The sequence below is a fragment of the Rhinoraja longicauda genome, chromosome 33 (genome assembly GCF_053455715.1).
Source record: "Rhinoraja longicauda isolate Sanriku21f chromosome 33, sRhiLon1.1, whole genome shotgun sequence".
Taxonomy (NCBI): domain Eukaryota; kingdom Metazoa; phylum Chordata; class Chondrichthyes; order Rajiformes; family Arhynchobatidae; genus Rhinoraja; species Rhinoraja longicauda.
In genome coordinates this window covers 27,195,923-27,210,347 of record NC_135985.1, presented here as the reverse complement: position 1 = coordinate 27,210,347, position 14,425 = coordinate 27,195,923, and the positions used below count along the sequence as shown (strand labels likewise).

The 14,425-nt window shown below is 45.9% G+C and overlaps 1 protein-coding gene across 1 annotated transcript in view; it reads left to right on the top strand.

Annotated features, from left to right (window-relative positions):
• The window catches only part of agbl1 (AGBL carboxypeptidase 1), a 312,383-nt gene that overhangs the window by 52,383 nt on the left and 245,575 nt on the right, over window positions 1–14,425 (top strand). Inside the window, exons 7-10 of the mRNA XM_078427109.1 lie at window positions 945–1,153; window positions 6,178–6,352; window positions 8,895–8,977; window positions 13,198–13,314. Of these exons, the coding sequence (XP_078283235.1) occupies window positions 945–1,153; window positions 6,178–6,352; window positions 8,895–8,977; window positions 13,198–13,314 (584 nt within the window). The remainder of the gene's footprint in view (window positions 1–944; window positions 1,154–6,177; window positions 6,353–8,894; window positions 8,978–13,197; window positions 13,315–14,425) is intronic.

Genomic DNA, 14,425 nt, shown 5'->3' with positions numbered 1-14,425 from the left:
CTATTAGCCTGCTTAGGTAGCAACCAAATTAATTAAAAATGAAAGCAAAAGTTATTCATATGTTGGTTGTTTTTATTTTAGAGTTCATTTGATGTAAATTTTTATAACTGGCTTTTTGAATCTTCGGCTCCATTTTACAACTGTACCTCATCATCTACCCCCGCAATCTGACTGCTCTCCCATGTTTCCCTTTATAACTTTGCTATTAAGTCCTGTTCTAAGGCTGCACCTTTCCTTTATCTCTTTGTGCTCTGAGCTCAGTTCAGTCTCCCAGAGGACAATACCCTTCAGAGATAAATAATTAGTTGTAAAGTCTCTAGGGACATGCTGAAATCTAGCAAAATTCTTTTTTAATCTCCTCACCTTGATCCATACCTTTGCTTTGAATCTTCTGCACTATGACTGCACTACTAATATCGCCGGCTAGTGTCTCTGCTTTGAATTTCTCCATAACATTCACCTGATTGCTATTCCAGTTTCCATTCAATCATTCCTACTCCTTTTCTTTGTATCTGTGCTTCTGCATTGGTAGTAGTCCAGTTGCACAAACAAATTAAGACCGGACATGATTTTGGCTTCTCCTCTCTTTGATTGTCGGTATACTATTGGTAAAAATAATTATTTTGATTGATTGCAAACCAGTTCATATGCTGAGTTTGTAGTCAAGTGGATGCAGAAATATAAAGATCATTGGTATTTCAGCTCTGCTATCTGGTGTTGTGTGGGAGATGTTAGTGCTCAGATTATAATGGCATGAATTGTATTATAATCCGTACCAGGATGTGTTACGAGGTTCGAGGCGCAGCTATAGAAGCATTCCACAGGGGGCCACTGTTGTCCATTCATTGTGTGTAAGGGAAAGGTTCAGGATACAGCACTCACTCTGCACTCCCTCAGGTGTATGAAGGGTGATCTGATGGCCCGTTGTTGACCATATATTTCAGAATGGAACAGCAGGCGAGCTGCGGACAGTGGCTACATCCACAGGCTCTTGAAACTATTTGAGGACTGGCATCAGCGAGACACAGCAAACCACTATGTTCCCATCCAGAGGGCTCTGCTCAAATGCATCAACAACATCACCAGTCTCCGCAAGGGAAAGAAAACCTTTCTCGAGGCTGATGGGATGAGAGTCTTGCTCAACACCTCACGGGTAAGTTTCTTCAGCCCCAAGGTAACACAAAATGTCCACAGCTTGTGCCATTTGGATCATCTTTGTCCTTGTACCACATTGTGGGGAGTTTCAGAAAACAGTATAGGTCATAGAGTCATAGAGTGATACAGCAGGGAACCAGGCCCTTCAGCCCAACTTGCCTACACTGGCCAATGTGTCCCATCTACACTAGTCCCACCTGCCTACATATGACCCATATCCCTCTAAACCTGTCCTATCCATGTACCAGTCTAAATGTTTTTTAAACATTGCGATAGTACCTGCCTCAACTACCTCCTTTGACAGCCTGTTACATACACCAACGACAAGATCATTCTCTTAGGAGACTTCAATGCCAGAGATCATAGGCTCTGGACCGGAATAATCGGCAAGGAACACTCTTCCTCACCTAATGTGCCCAACACAACCTGGTGATTACAAATACCTTATTCTGCCAGAAAAACAGGCACAAAGTCTCCTGGCAGCATCCACGTTCTAAACACTGGCACCTCATCGACTACATCATCGTACGATCCTGTGACCAACAAGATGTACTGAAAACAAGAGCTGTTACTGGTGCCGACGAGTGCTAGACAGACCATCATCTCATCTCGTCCACCATAAGAATGAAGATTCGGCCCAAAAGGAGACATCAAAACCAGAACACTATCAAGAAATTCAATGTTAGCGTCATTCAAGACATCAACTATGTACAGAAGTTTCAACAAAAACTTCAAGAACAACTGCCCCAACAAATCCCACCATCTGTCGAAGAACACTGGAATCGATTGAAGAACGCGATCATTGCCTCCTGCAAGGAAACAATTGGGTTCAAGTTAAAAAAACATCAGGATTGGTTCGATGATAATGACAAACAACTCCAACAACTCATCGATGTAAAGAGAAAAGCTTTCATCACCTTACAAAATAACCAAGAGTCGGCTACCAAAAGGAAGTGCTAGCAATGCTAGCAGGCACAAAACCTGAAAAACCAATGGTGGGGGGAGCCAGCTCAGGAAATCCAACAACTAGCAGATGCCAACGCCACTCCAGGCTTTTTCAACGCAGCTAAAGCCATTTTTGGCCCTTCCAGTCACGGTCAAGTCCCTCTCAAAAGCAAAGATGGGGTCCACCATCCTGAAGAGCAATGTTGACATCAATTCTCGATGGAGGGAGCACTTTGAAGATCTCCTAAATCAAACCGCCTCATTTGACAGGATTGTGATCAACAACATTCCAAAGCAGCCCACTGACGACTCCCTAAGCAGAATACCATCACTTGAAGAAATCAAGGAAGCCATCAAAACCTTGAAAAATAACAAGGCAGCTGGACTCCACGGAATACCAGCCGAGGTCTACAAAATTGGAGGTAACCTGCTCCATTACCAACTGCATCAACTTCTCATCAAGATCTGGGTAAATGAAGACCTACCAGGAGACTTTAGAGACTCAGCAATCATTACCATCTACAAAACGAAAGGTGATCGATCTGACTGCGGAAACTATCGTGGAATTTCCCTGTTAGCAACAGCAGGCAAGGTCCTTGCCCGCATCATAAACAACCGACTCAAGCCTTTAGCCAAGAAGATCCTTCTCCGGAAACACAAGCCGGTTTTAGACCATCACGTGGAACAGCCCACATGATCTTCACAATGCGTCAACTATAAGAAAAATGTCATGAACAACTTCAACCCTTGTACATGGCATTCATCGATCTCACTAAGGCCTTTGACTCGGTATCAAGGCAACTCTTATGGAATGTCCTATCCGCCTATGGATGTCCTGAAAAGTGCATTTGAATCCTGAGACTCCTCCACGATGACATGCTTGCCACGGTCATGGCCAGCAACAGCAAGTGTGAGCCATTTCAAGTCAGATCAGGAGTGAAACAGGAATGCGTGATTGCCCCAACACTCTTCACCATCTTCATTGCAACAACCATCTACATCATCAAGGACGACCTACCCCCAGGGATCGAAATCGTCTACAGAACAGATGGCAGACTTTTCAATCTTGCCCGTCTCAAGTCCAAGACTAAGACATCTACGAGCTCCCTCATCGAGTTTCAATATGCAGACAACATGTACACATGACCTGTGGGAAGTAAGGATGAGTATCAGCAAAAGTAGGTGAGGAGTGAGGGGCGGCAGATGGGAGGCAGGAAGGGTAATGGGAAATTTCAGTCACTATGATTACCTCAAAATGAACTCAAAACTATTTTGGAATCAGACTTCACAGCAGGTAATCAGTACCTTGAAACTGAGGAAATTATGGAGTGTTCCGACCCAAAACATCATCCATCCTTTTTCTCCAGAGATGCTGCCTGACCCACTGAATTACTCCAGCACTTTGTGTCTATCTTCAGTGTAAACCAACATCTGCAGTTCCTTCCTGCACATTGTGTCCCACAATGAGAGGCGGGTGACTCAGTTGCAGCTTAACCTGTGACGAGTCCACTGACGGTCAGACATGTGGTCTCTGCAGAGTCTCTGTCTCTGGTCATGTCTCTGGTCATGTTTCAGATCAGTCTCTTCACACAGTGGGTGGATGTCACAGGAATCTGGATGCAGAGGGTCAGTATGTTCTGTCTGCAACCCGAAAGGTTGGTACTGCAACCCGAAGGTCTCGACCCGAAACGTCACCCATTCCTTCTCTCCTGAGATGCTGCCTGACCTGCTGAGTTACTCCAGCATTTTGTGAATAAATACCATTTACAAGATAGTTGGACACGTACAGAGATAGGAAAGGTTTGGAGGGATATGGGTCAAATGCAGGCAATGGGACTCGTGTAGGTAGGGTGTCGGTCAGCATGGGTGAGTTGGGCGGAAGGGCCTGATTTCGTGCTCTCGTGACTCTTTGAATCTGTGGAAATTAAAGATGGATGGAACTGCCTCCTGTTAATCCCATGGACAAACCCCTGACATGAGCTTGTACAAACCTGGTCCTGGACCAGCTTGTGCAAACCTGGTCCTGACATGAGCTTCAAACCTGGTCCTGACATGAGCTTCAAACCTGGTCCTGACATGAGCTTCAAACCTGGTCCTGACATGTGTTTGTGCAAACCTGGTCCTGACATGTGTTTGTGCAAACCTGGTCCTGACACGAGCTTGTGCAAACCTGGTCCTGACATGTGCTTGTGCAAACCTGGTCCTGACATGTGCTTGTGCAAACCTGGTCCTGACATGTGCATGTGCAAACCTGGTCCTGACATGTGCTTGTGCAAACCTGGTCCTGACATGTGCATGTGCAAACCTGGTCCTGACATGTGCATGTGCAAACCTGGTCCTGACATGTGCATGTGCAAACCTGGTCCTGACATGTGCATGTGCAAACCTGGTCCTGACATGAGCTTGTGCAAACCTGATCCTGACATGAGCTTGTGCAAACCCTTGACATGTGCAAACCTGGTCCTGACATGTGCATGTGCAAACCTGGTCCTGACATGTGCTTGTGCAAATCCCTGACATGAGTTTGTGCAAACCCTTGACATGTGCAAACCTGGTCCTGACGTGAGCTTGTGCAAATCCCTGACGTGAGCTTGTGCAAACCCTTGACATGTGCAAACTTGGTCCTGACGTGAGCTTGTGCAAATCCCTGACGTGAGCTTGTGCAAACCTGGCCCAGGGGTTTAGAGTCAGTGAATTTACCTGCCTATGTCAGAGCTGAACTATTCAGGAGTTTTGTATTGGTATCGGTTTATTATTGTCACATGTACAATGAAAACCTTTTGTATGTGTGCTATCAGATAACACTATGCATAAATACAATCAATCCATAGGTATAGATTTCCAAATGGAATAGAGATTTAAAAGAGTGGAGTGACAGTATTGGATGTCAGTAGATCCTCTCCTGGGATGAGCAGGCAATGTGCCACCACACTCCAGTGCCATCCTGTTATTTGTGCTGGGTCTTCATCGTTTGATCTGATTGATTTTTTTACAAGTTTTCTAGTTGTACAAATAATTAAGAACTCCTGATCGTGGATGTTAACAGCAAGAATGCAAGTGGCCACAGGACATAACTTTAGCCTGAATGAAAATGAAAACATGCTGGAGTTTAGAAGGAAAATATCCCCAAATGTTTCCAAGTTTAGGGCGGCACAATGGCGTAGCTGGTCGAGCTGCTGCCTCACAGTGTCAGAGGCCCGGGTTCAATCCTGACTTCAGTTGCAGTCGGTGTGGAGTTTGCACGTTCTCTTTGTGACCTTGAGCTCACGAATGCCCCATCCAGTTTCTTCAGGGTGCTCCGGTTTCAATAGTAATAATAATAATAATAATAATAATATTTCCAAGTTTAGGGCAGCACAGTGGCACAGCTGGTAGATCTGCTGCCTCACAGTGTCAGAGACCCGGGTTTGATTCTGAATTCAGCAGCTGTCTATGTGGAGTTTGCACATTTTCCCTGTGTGGGGTTTCCTTTGGGTGCTTTAGTTTCCTGCCACATCCCAAAGACGTGTGGGTTCGTAGGTTAATTGGCCTCTGTAAATTGCCGCTAGTGTGTAGGGAGTGTATGACAGAGTGAGTTAACATAGAGCTAGTGTGCTCGGGTGATCAATGGTCAGTATGGACTCGGTGGGCTGAAGGTCCTGTTTCAGTGTTGCATCTTCCAATCATTCATTCCATCAAGATTCAGTAATGAGATAGGTGGTGCAGTGGTAGAGTTGCTGCCTTACAGCGAATGCAATGTCGGAGACTCAGGTTCGATCCCGACTATGGGTTTGTACGTTCTCACTGTGACCTGCGTGGGTTTTCTCCGAGATCTTTGGTTTCCTCCCACACTCCAAAGACATACAGGTATGTAGGTTAATTGGCTTGGTAAAATGTAAAAATTGTCCCTAATGGGTATAAGATAGTGTTAATGTGCGGGGATCGCTGGTCGGCGCTGACCCGGTGGGCCGAAAGGGCCTTTTTCTGTGCTGTATCTCAAAACTATAGAGATGGGGTCTCTGAGCCGAGAGGTCAACATGTTATAATGAATTAACTTGAGGGTCCCAGGGGCGACTAAACTGTTCCTTCCTTCTCCAGGCATGTGGCTCCAGCCCAGACCTACACCCAGTTATCAAGTTAACTACACAAATTATGCGGAAGTGTCATCCAAAACAACACCTCCCTTTGTCCAAGCTGCAAAGCTGCTATTCATTTGCACCACCAAACGCAGCCCACTTCCAGGTGCAGGAGGGTCCCAGCGACACTGTGCAAGGTGAGATCCATAGATCTACTTGAGTTTCTGCTGCCTTACTCACTGTGAAAGGGGAAATAGAGCTAATATATGTTGTCCCTTTGCATCAGTTTTCCATCATTGCAGTGTACCTAGGCAGTTAGGCTGGTGATGGTTGATGTAAATATTCCAGTATTAAGGTCATGCCTTGGGTTGATTTTGCGTTGCAGCTTCATTGGGCAGAGATCCAATCTTGCATGCCATCTATCTGCAAATATTCAATGAACCATTGGATATTAGAGGCTCAGATTGAGGCAATCAAACCTTAAATATAAAATCTCGTAAGTGTAGAAAGTAACGAAGAATGCTTTCACTTGAAAAGTGGATGCCCACACAAATAAAATACTGCAGATGATGAAAATCTGAAATGAAACCAATGAGGGAGAGTGGGATGGAAGGTTGGGGACGAGAGTGTCAGCAATGATGACCAGGGGAAATCTGGCAGATGTGCTTCTGGGCAGGACATCTACAGTTCCCTCTCAGTCCGGTCTTCATGTGGCTCCAATACCACTGTCTGCCTTCTGAAACAGTCCAGTCAGCCACTATGCCCAAGGGGCAATCAGCTTTGAACAATAAACTGGCATTGAATAGCGAGCTGTCCGTGGGGGAATGTTGCCGCCTGGCCCACTGCAGACTGCAGGAGTACGTGCTGAGGGATGCAGCCAACGCCAAGACTCTGTGGGGGAGGACCACAATCTAGGGTCCTTCCGCTGCTGGACATGGGGGGGCAGGGTGAGGTGGAGCCCCCCCCACCTCAAAATAAGGGAAGGGATTCCACGCCAGCGGGCCACATGAGTGGCAAGGGTGGGGGTAAAACTGTGTAATTTGTGTAAACAGAATTGAATGTATGTACAGGCTCCGTGAATGGCGGATGGAGTCTTGTAAGGATCATGTATTGTATATACTCGGGGCAAGCTGCCCAGGCGAAATATGAGGTGTTGTTCCTCCAATTTCCGGTGGGCCTCACTATGGCACTGGAGGAGGCCCATGACAGAAAGGTCAGACTGGGAATGGGAGGGGGAGTTGAAGTGCTCGGCCACCGGGAGACCTGTTTTGCCAACGCGGACCGAGCACAGGTGTTGAGCGAAGCGATCGCCGAGCCTGCGCTTGGTTTCGCCGATGTAAATAAGTTGACATCTGGAGCAGCAGATGCAATGAGGAGGAGGTGCAGGTGAACCTCTGTCTCACCTGGAAAGACTGTTTGGGTCCTTGGATGGAGTTGAGGGGGAAGGTAAAGGGACAGGTGTTGCATCTCGTGCGGTTGCAAGGGAAAGTGCCCGGGGTTGGGGTGGTTTGGGTAGGAAGGGACGAGTGGACCAGGGAGTTATGGAGGGAACGGTCTCTGCAGAACGCAGAGAGGGGAGGGGATGGGAAGATATGGCCAGTGGTGGGGTCCCGTTGTAGGTGACGGAAATGTTGGCGGATGATTTGTTGGATCCGCTGGCTGGTGGGGTGGAAGGTGAGAACGAGGGAGATTCTGTCCTTGTTGCGAGTGGGGGGAGGGGGAGCAAGAGCGGAGCTGCGGGATGTAGAAGAGACCCTAGTGAGAGCCTCATCTATAATGGAAGAGGGGAAGCCCCGTTTCCTGAAGAATGAGGACATCTCTGACGCCCTAGTGTGAAACACCTCATCCCAGGCGCAGATGCGGCGTAGACGGAGGTCTCCCGGTCTCCTGCAAAAAGTCTATCCCCTACTCCCAATTCCTCCGTCTACGCCGCATCTGCACCCGGGATGAGATGTTTCACACTAGGGCGTCAGAGATGTCCTCATTCTTGAGGAAACGGGGCCTCCCCTCTTCCATTATAGATGAGGCTCTCACTAGGGTCTCTTCTACATCCCGCAGCTCCGCTCTTGCTCCCCCTCCCCCCACTCACAACAAGGACAGAATCCCCCTCGTTCTCACCTTCCACCCCACCAGCCAGCGGATCCAACAAATCATCCGCCAACATTTCCGTCACCTACAACGGGACCCCACCACTGGCCATATCTTCACTGAAAACAAACGACAAAACGGTTTAGTTATATCTTTTTCTTATCAGTGAATGATGTGACACGACTCACATCATGCCCATACAAGCTAATAAAGGAAATAAGACCATGTCCATATAAGGTATTAAAAGGTCATCAGTAGGTCAGTTGTTTTTCGTAATAAAGCAATCTCAGCTTATTCTTTTTTGCAGCAAAGCCAACTAAAGGTCAGTTTTTTAAATGTAGAAGTACATGCTGTACTTCTCAAGGTTAAACACAGTTTACCTCCTTTCTGCTTAGCTAAGCAGAACAATGTGCAAGAAGAAGCAGGCATCCATTTTGTGACCTGTTTCTTTTGTAATTACTTTAACTCTTTTACTTATGATTACACAGAATGACAGGGTTCCCATAAGCACAGGGCACCATGCATTTGCCCAAAACCTCACTATTGGACCAATGGTATGATTCTCATAAAGCAAGGTAGAGGCCAAGTAACATAAGCATCAACATTGCATTGTAGAGATGGAACTGCACTGACAGATCTGTCTTTGTACAGAGGATGTCACAGCTGAAGAAAATGAAGACCAGGATGATGATGACGATGTGAATGAGAATGAAGAACCTGGGTGCAGTGAAGATGTAAGGAAATGTGAAGCCTACAAACCCTGCACCGTGTCCAGTCTGGCAGTAGCTGATATTTCCATTCCGCAAGGTCGCCTCTCTAATTCCACTCAATGGCTGCAGGCCATTCTGGACGGGTAGGGGGAGAAGTAAGAAGTTCAGACTGGTGCCTCGTTGTAGGTAGAAGAAGAATGAGGTCCCGCAGAGTGGTGGGAAAGGGGGAAAGGCTGTCATTTCTCGATTACTAAAACAGAGGAATGGGTGACTGGAGTGACGGTGAAGGAGGAAGTGATTTAGACCCCTGAGGAATCTGGGCCATTTTCTGAGGAAGGTGGAACATGTACAGGCAGTTGCACCACATGAATGGATGGGACTAAGAGATTCTTAACAATTATTTTGGTTTGTTCTTCATTCATAGAACAGGCCATTCTAGACTGGGTATTGAGTAATGAGGAAGGGTTAGTTAGCAGTCTTGTGCGAGGCCCCTTGGGCAAGAGTGATCATAATATGGTAGAGTTCTTCATTAGGATGGAGAGTGACAAAGTCGATATAGAAACAAGTGTTCTGAACTTAAAGAAAGGTAACTTTGAGGGTATGAGGCGTGAACTGTCCAAGATAGACTGGCGATTGATGCTGAAAGGGTTGACGGTGGACATGCAATGGAAGGCATTTAAAGGTCGCATGGATGAACTACAACAAGTGTTCATCCCAGTTTGGCAAAAGAACAAACCAGGAAAGGTAGTGCATCCGTGGCTAACAAGGGAAATCAAGGATAGTATTAAAACAAAAGATGAAGCATACAGATTAGCCAGAAAAAAGTAGCATACCAGAGGACTGGGAGAAATTCAGAGTCCAGCAGAGGAGGACAAAGGGCTTAATTAGGAAAGGGAAAATAGATTATGAGGGAAAACTGGCAAGGAACATAAAAACAGACTGCAAAAGCTTTTATAGATATGTCAAGAGAAAAAGATTAGTTAAGGCAAATGTAGGTCCCTTGCAGTCGGAAACAGGTGAATTGATCATAGGGAACAAGGAGATGGCAGACCAATTGAACAAATACTTTGGTTCTGTCTTCACTAAGGAAGACATAAACCGTCTGCCGGAAATAGCGGGGGACCGGTGGTCTAATGAGATGGAGGAACTGAGGGAAATCCAGGTTAGTCGGGAAGTGGTGTTAGGTAAATTAAATGGATTAAAGGCAGATAAATCCCCAGGGCCAGATAGGCTGCATCCCAGAGTGCTTAAGGAAGTAGCCTCAGAAATAGTGGATGCATTAGTGATAATTTTTCAAAACTCTTTAGATTCTGGAGTAGTTCCTGAGGACTGGAGGGTAGCTAATGTAACCCCACTTTATAAAAGGGAGGGAGAGAGAAAACGGGGAATTATAGACCAGTTAGCCGAACATCGGTAGTGGGGAAAATGCTAGAGTCAGTTATTAAAGATGTGATAGCATCACATTTGGAAAGTGATAGCATCACATTTGGAATCATCGGACAAAGTCAGCATGGATTTACCAAAGGCAAATCATGTCTGACGAATCTTATAGAATTTTTCGAGGATGTAACTAGTAGAGTGGATAAGGGAGAACCAGTCGATGTGTTATATCTGGACTTTCAGAAGGCCTTCGACAAGGTCCCACATAGGAGATTGGTGTACAAACTTAAAGCACACGGTATTGAGGGTTCAGTTTTGAGGTGGATAGAAAATTGGTTGGCGGACAGGAAGCAAAGAGTAGGAATAAACGGGTCCTTTTCGGAATGGCAGGCAGTGACTAGTGGGGTACCGCAAGGCTCAGTGCTGGGACCCCAGTTATTTACAGTGTATATTAATGATTTGGACAAGGGAATTGAATGCAACATCTCTAAGTTTGTGGATGACACGAAGCAGGGTGGCAGTGTTAGCTGCGAGGAGGATGCTAGGAGGCTGCAGAGTGACTTGGATAGATTAGGCGAGTGGGCAAATGCATGGCAGATACAATATAATGTGGATAAATGTGAGGTTATCCACTTTGGCGGCAAGAACAGGAAAGCAGAGTATTACCTGAATGGTGACCGATTGGGAGAAGGGGAGATGCAACGTGACCTGGGTGTCATGGTGCACCAGTCATTGAAAGCAAGCATGCAGGTGCAGCAGGCAGTGAAGAAAGCGAATGGTATGTTGGCATTCATAGCAAGAGGATTTGAGTTTAGGAGCAGGGAGGTTCTGCTGCAGTTGTACAGGGCCTTGGTGAGACCGCACCTGGAGTATTGTGTGCAGTTTTGGTCTCCTAACCTGAGGAAAGACGTTCTTGCCTTAGAGGGAGTACAGAGAAGGTTCACCAGATTAATCCCTGGGATGGCGGGACTTGCATATGAGGAAAGACTGGATAGACTGGGCTTGTACTCGCTGGAATTTAGAAGACTGAGGGGGGATCTTATAGAAACATATAAAATTCTTAAGGGGTTGGAGAGGCTAGATGCGGGAAGATTGTTCCCGATGTTGGGGGAGTCCAGAACCAGGGGTCACAGCTTAAGGATAAGGGGGAAGTCTTTTAGGACCGAGATGAGAAAACATTTCTTCACACAGAGAGTGGTGAGTCTGTGGAATTCTCTGCCACAGAAGGTAGTTGAGGCCAGTTCATTGGCTATATTTAAGAGGGAGTTAGATGTGGCCCTTTTTGCTAAAGGGATCAGGGGGTATGGAAAGAAGGCAGGTACAGGCTACTGAGCTGGATGATCAGCCATGATCATATTGAATGGCGGTGCAGGCTCGAAGGGCCGAATGGCCTACTCCTGCACCTATTTTCTATGTTTCTATGTTTCTAAGGGAGGAACGTGATACTTGACATGATACAAAGTAGGTGGGTCAGCAACTGGCAAGGACGACATAAAAAAGACATCCAGGTGGACAGATCTGCCAGTACAGTGCCATCACTCATCTCTACAAAGGAGTACAGATAGATGTGGAGAATGGATAAGACTTTGGTAGATGGAGTAGGATGTGAGAGAGCTCTTCACTTTGGAAGGAAGAATGATAAAGGAAACTATTATTTAAATGAAGTGAGACTCCAAAATGTTGTGGACAAAATGGATCTGGGATCTTGGCAAAAACATTAATAAGTAGAACATTAGTAACATTAGTAAATACAGCAGGCCTATTCACCGGGTCCGCACCGACCAGCGATCCCTGCACATTAACAATATCCTACACACACTCGGGGCAATTTTTTACATTTACCAAGCCAATGTACCTACATACCTGTACATCTTTGGAGTGTGGGAGGAAACCGTAGATCTCGGAGAAAACCCACGCAGTCATGGGGAGAACATACAAACTCCGTACAGATAGCACCCATAGTCGGGATCGAACCCGGGTCTCTGATGCTGCAAGCATTGTAAGGCAGCAACTCTACCGTTGCACCTCTGTGCCACCCACTGAATATTGTTCTCACTACTGCAAGGGATGTGGGGAATAAAAGTCGGGTAGGTTTGATTCCACCCTACAGAACCCTGGTGAGTATGTATCCAGGGTACAACATTTTGTTTGGACTCTATCATCAGGGATGGACATTGGAGATAGAGCAGAGGGGAATCACAAGATTGATTTTACCTACACTGAGGCACGTCTGATCATCCACCTCATGCTGCTCCCCCTCCCCCTCCATAATGCCCTAGAGCCATTGAAGTGGATAGGTAATTTGGGTTCATATTCATTGGAGTTTAGACCAATGAGAAGTGATGTTATGAGATTGTCAGGGGGAACAACAGGGTTGATGCTGAGTGGCCACTTCCCCTCGTGGGGCATCTAGAACAAGGTGAACAGTTTCAGAATCAAGAGTTACCATTTTAGATGGAGGAGAGATGACTTTTCTCAGTATCACCACTGTGGAGAGGCAAGGTAATCAGAGAAGAAAACTGAAATCTATTTATTAAACTAAGACTGATAGGGACAAAATATAATTGAAAATATTTGTCTTCAGATGAGACTTAGAGCCCAGAAATGCCACATCCCGCAGGTGCCATGGCTGGTAGATAGCCCACATCATTGTGTGCAAGTAAGCAGGAAGTTCTAGTCTTGAGCAAAACCACAGCCATCATCCAACTGTTGACCTTGTGGCATCTGCCTGTCTCAGTTCTTGTGATGGCCACTGTCACAATTGCACCAAGCGCTTAGTGTAATCTCACCAATCTTAGTGTAATGAGGTGCTAGAGAAGTGCCAGTATTCAGCTCAATCCTGAAATTATGTCCTCTTATTTAAGGAAGATGATCTAGAGATAGATCTATCAAGACTGCAACCCAATCCTGAGCTTGACAGACCTGTGGAGGAGTTGAAACAGTATGAACAACTTTGTCCAGAACTTGTTGGATATTTTCAGGTGAGTTATTGGAGCCTCCTGGCATTCAATTGTTGCTTTTAATATTAAATTATGTTGTGAAATAAATATATCTTGATGATCCAAGTTAATAGTGACGTGAATATCTGCAGCTTTAGTCACACTCCAATGCGATGATCAGAAAGGAAAGGTTTAGAGGGATATGGGCCAAATGCAGGAAGATAGGACCAACATGGATGGTGCGTCTTGGTCGGCATGCACACGTTGGGCTGAAGGTTGTGTTCCTGTGCTGTATGACTCAATTATTTTATCTGTTCTTGTGAACAGTATGAAACCTAGAGGGATAATGAAGTTGTAAACTCTGCCAATTTTAGCCCTTGTAATAATACTTAAACCCATTGTTACTCAGTAAAATGGAATCTATCTCTGCGTTTTATTGCCTTGCAGTTCACTGTCCATGTTCACGAATAAACTCGGTGTTCTTAAAAAGGATGTGTGTAGAGAATTATGAAAGTGAACATAGTAATATAACAAAACAACTCTTCAGAAGTTAATCAGCCCTCATTCTTCCCTCTGCCTCTCTCACCACTCACCTCTCTGTACACCGGCTACCTTAGAGTCAGAGAGTGATACAGTGTGGAAACAGACCCTTCAGACCAACTTGCCCACACCGTCCAACATGTCCCAGCAACACTAGTCCCACCTACCTGCGCTTGGTCCATATCCCTCCAAACTTGCCCTATCGATGTACCTATCTAACTGTTTCTTAAACGTTGGGATAGTCCCTGCCTCAACTACCTCCTCTGGCAGTTTGTTCCATACACCCACCACCCTTTGTGTGAATCTCCATCATAGCCCTGATCCAGCATTTTGACCTGAAATCAGAAAGTCCAAGTGAATTTGAGGGCAGGATGGAAGTTAGTGGTGAAGATAATGAAATCGATGTGTTCTGCACAGGTGTGGGAGGCAGCCCTGATGCAGTCATCGGTGTAAACATAGAAACATAGAAAATAGGTGCAAGAGGAGGCTATTTGGCCCTTCGAGCCAGCACCGCCATTCATTGTGATCATGGCTGATCATCCACAATCAGTAACCTGTGCCAACCTTCTCCCCACAACCTTTGATTCCATTCGACCCTAGAGCTCTATCAAAA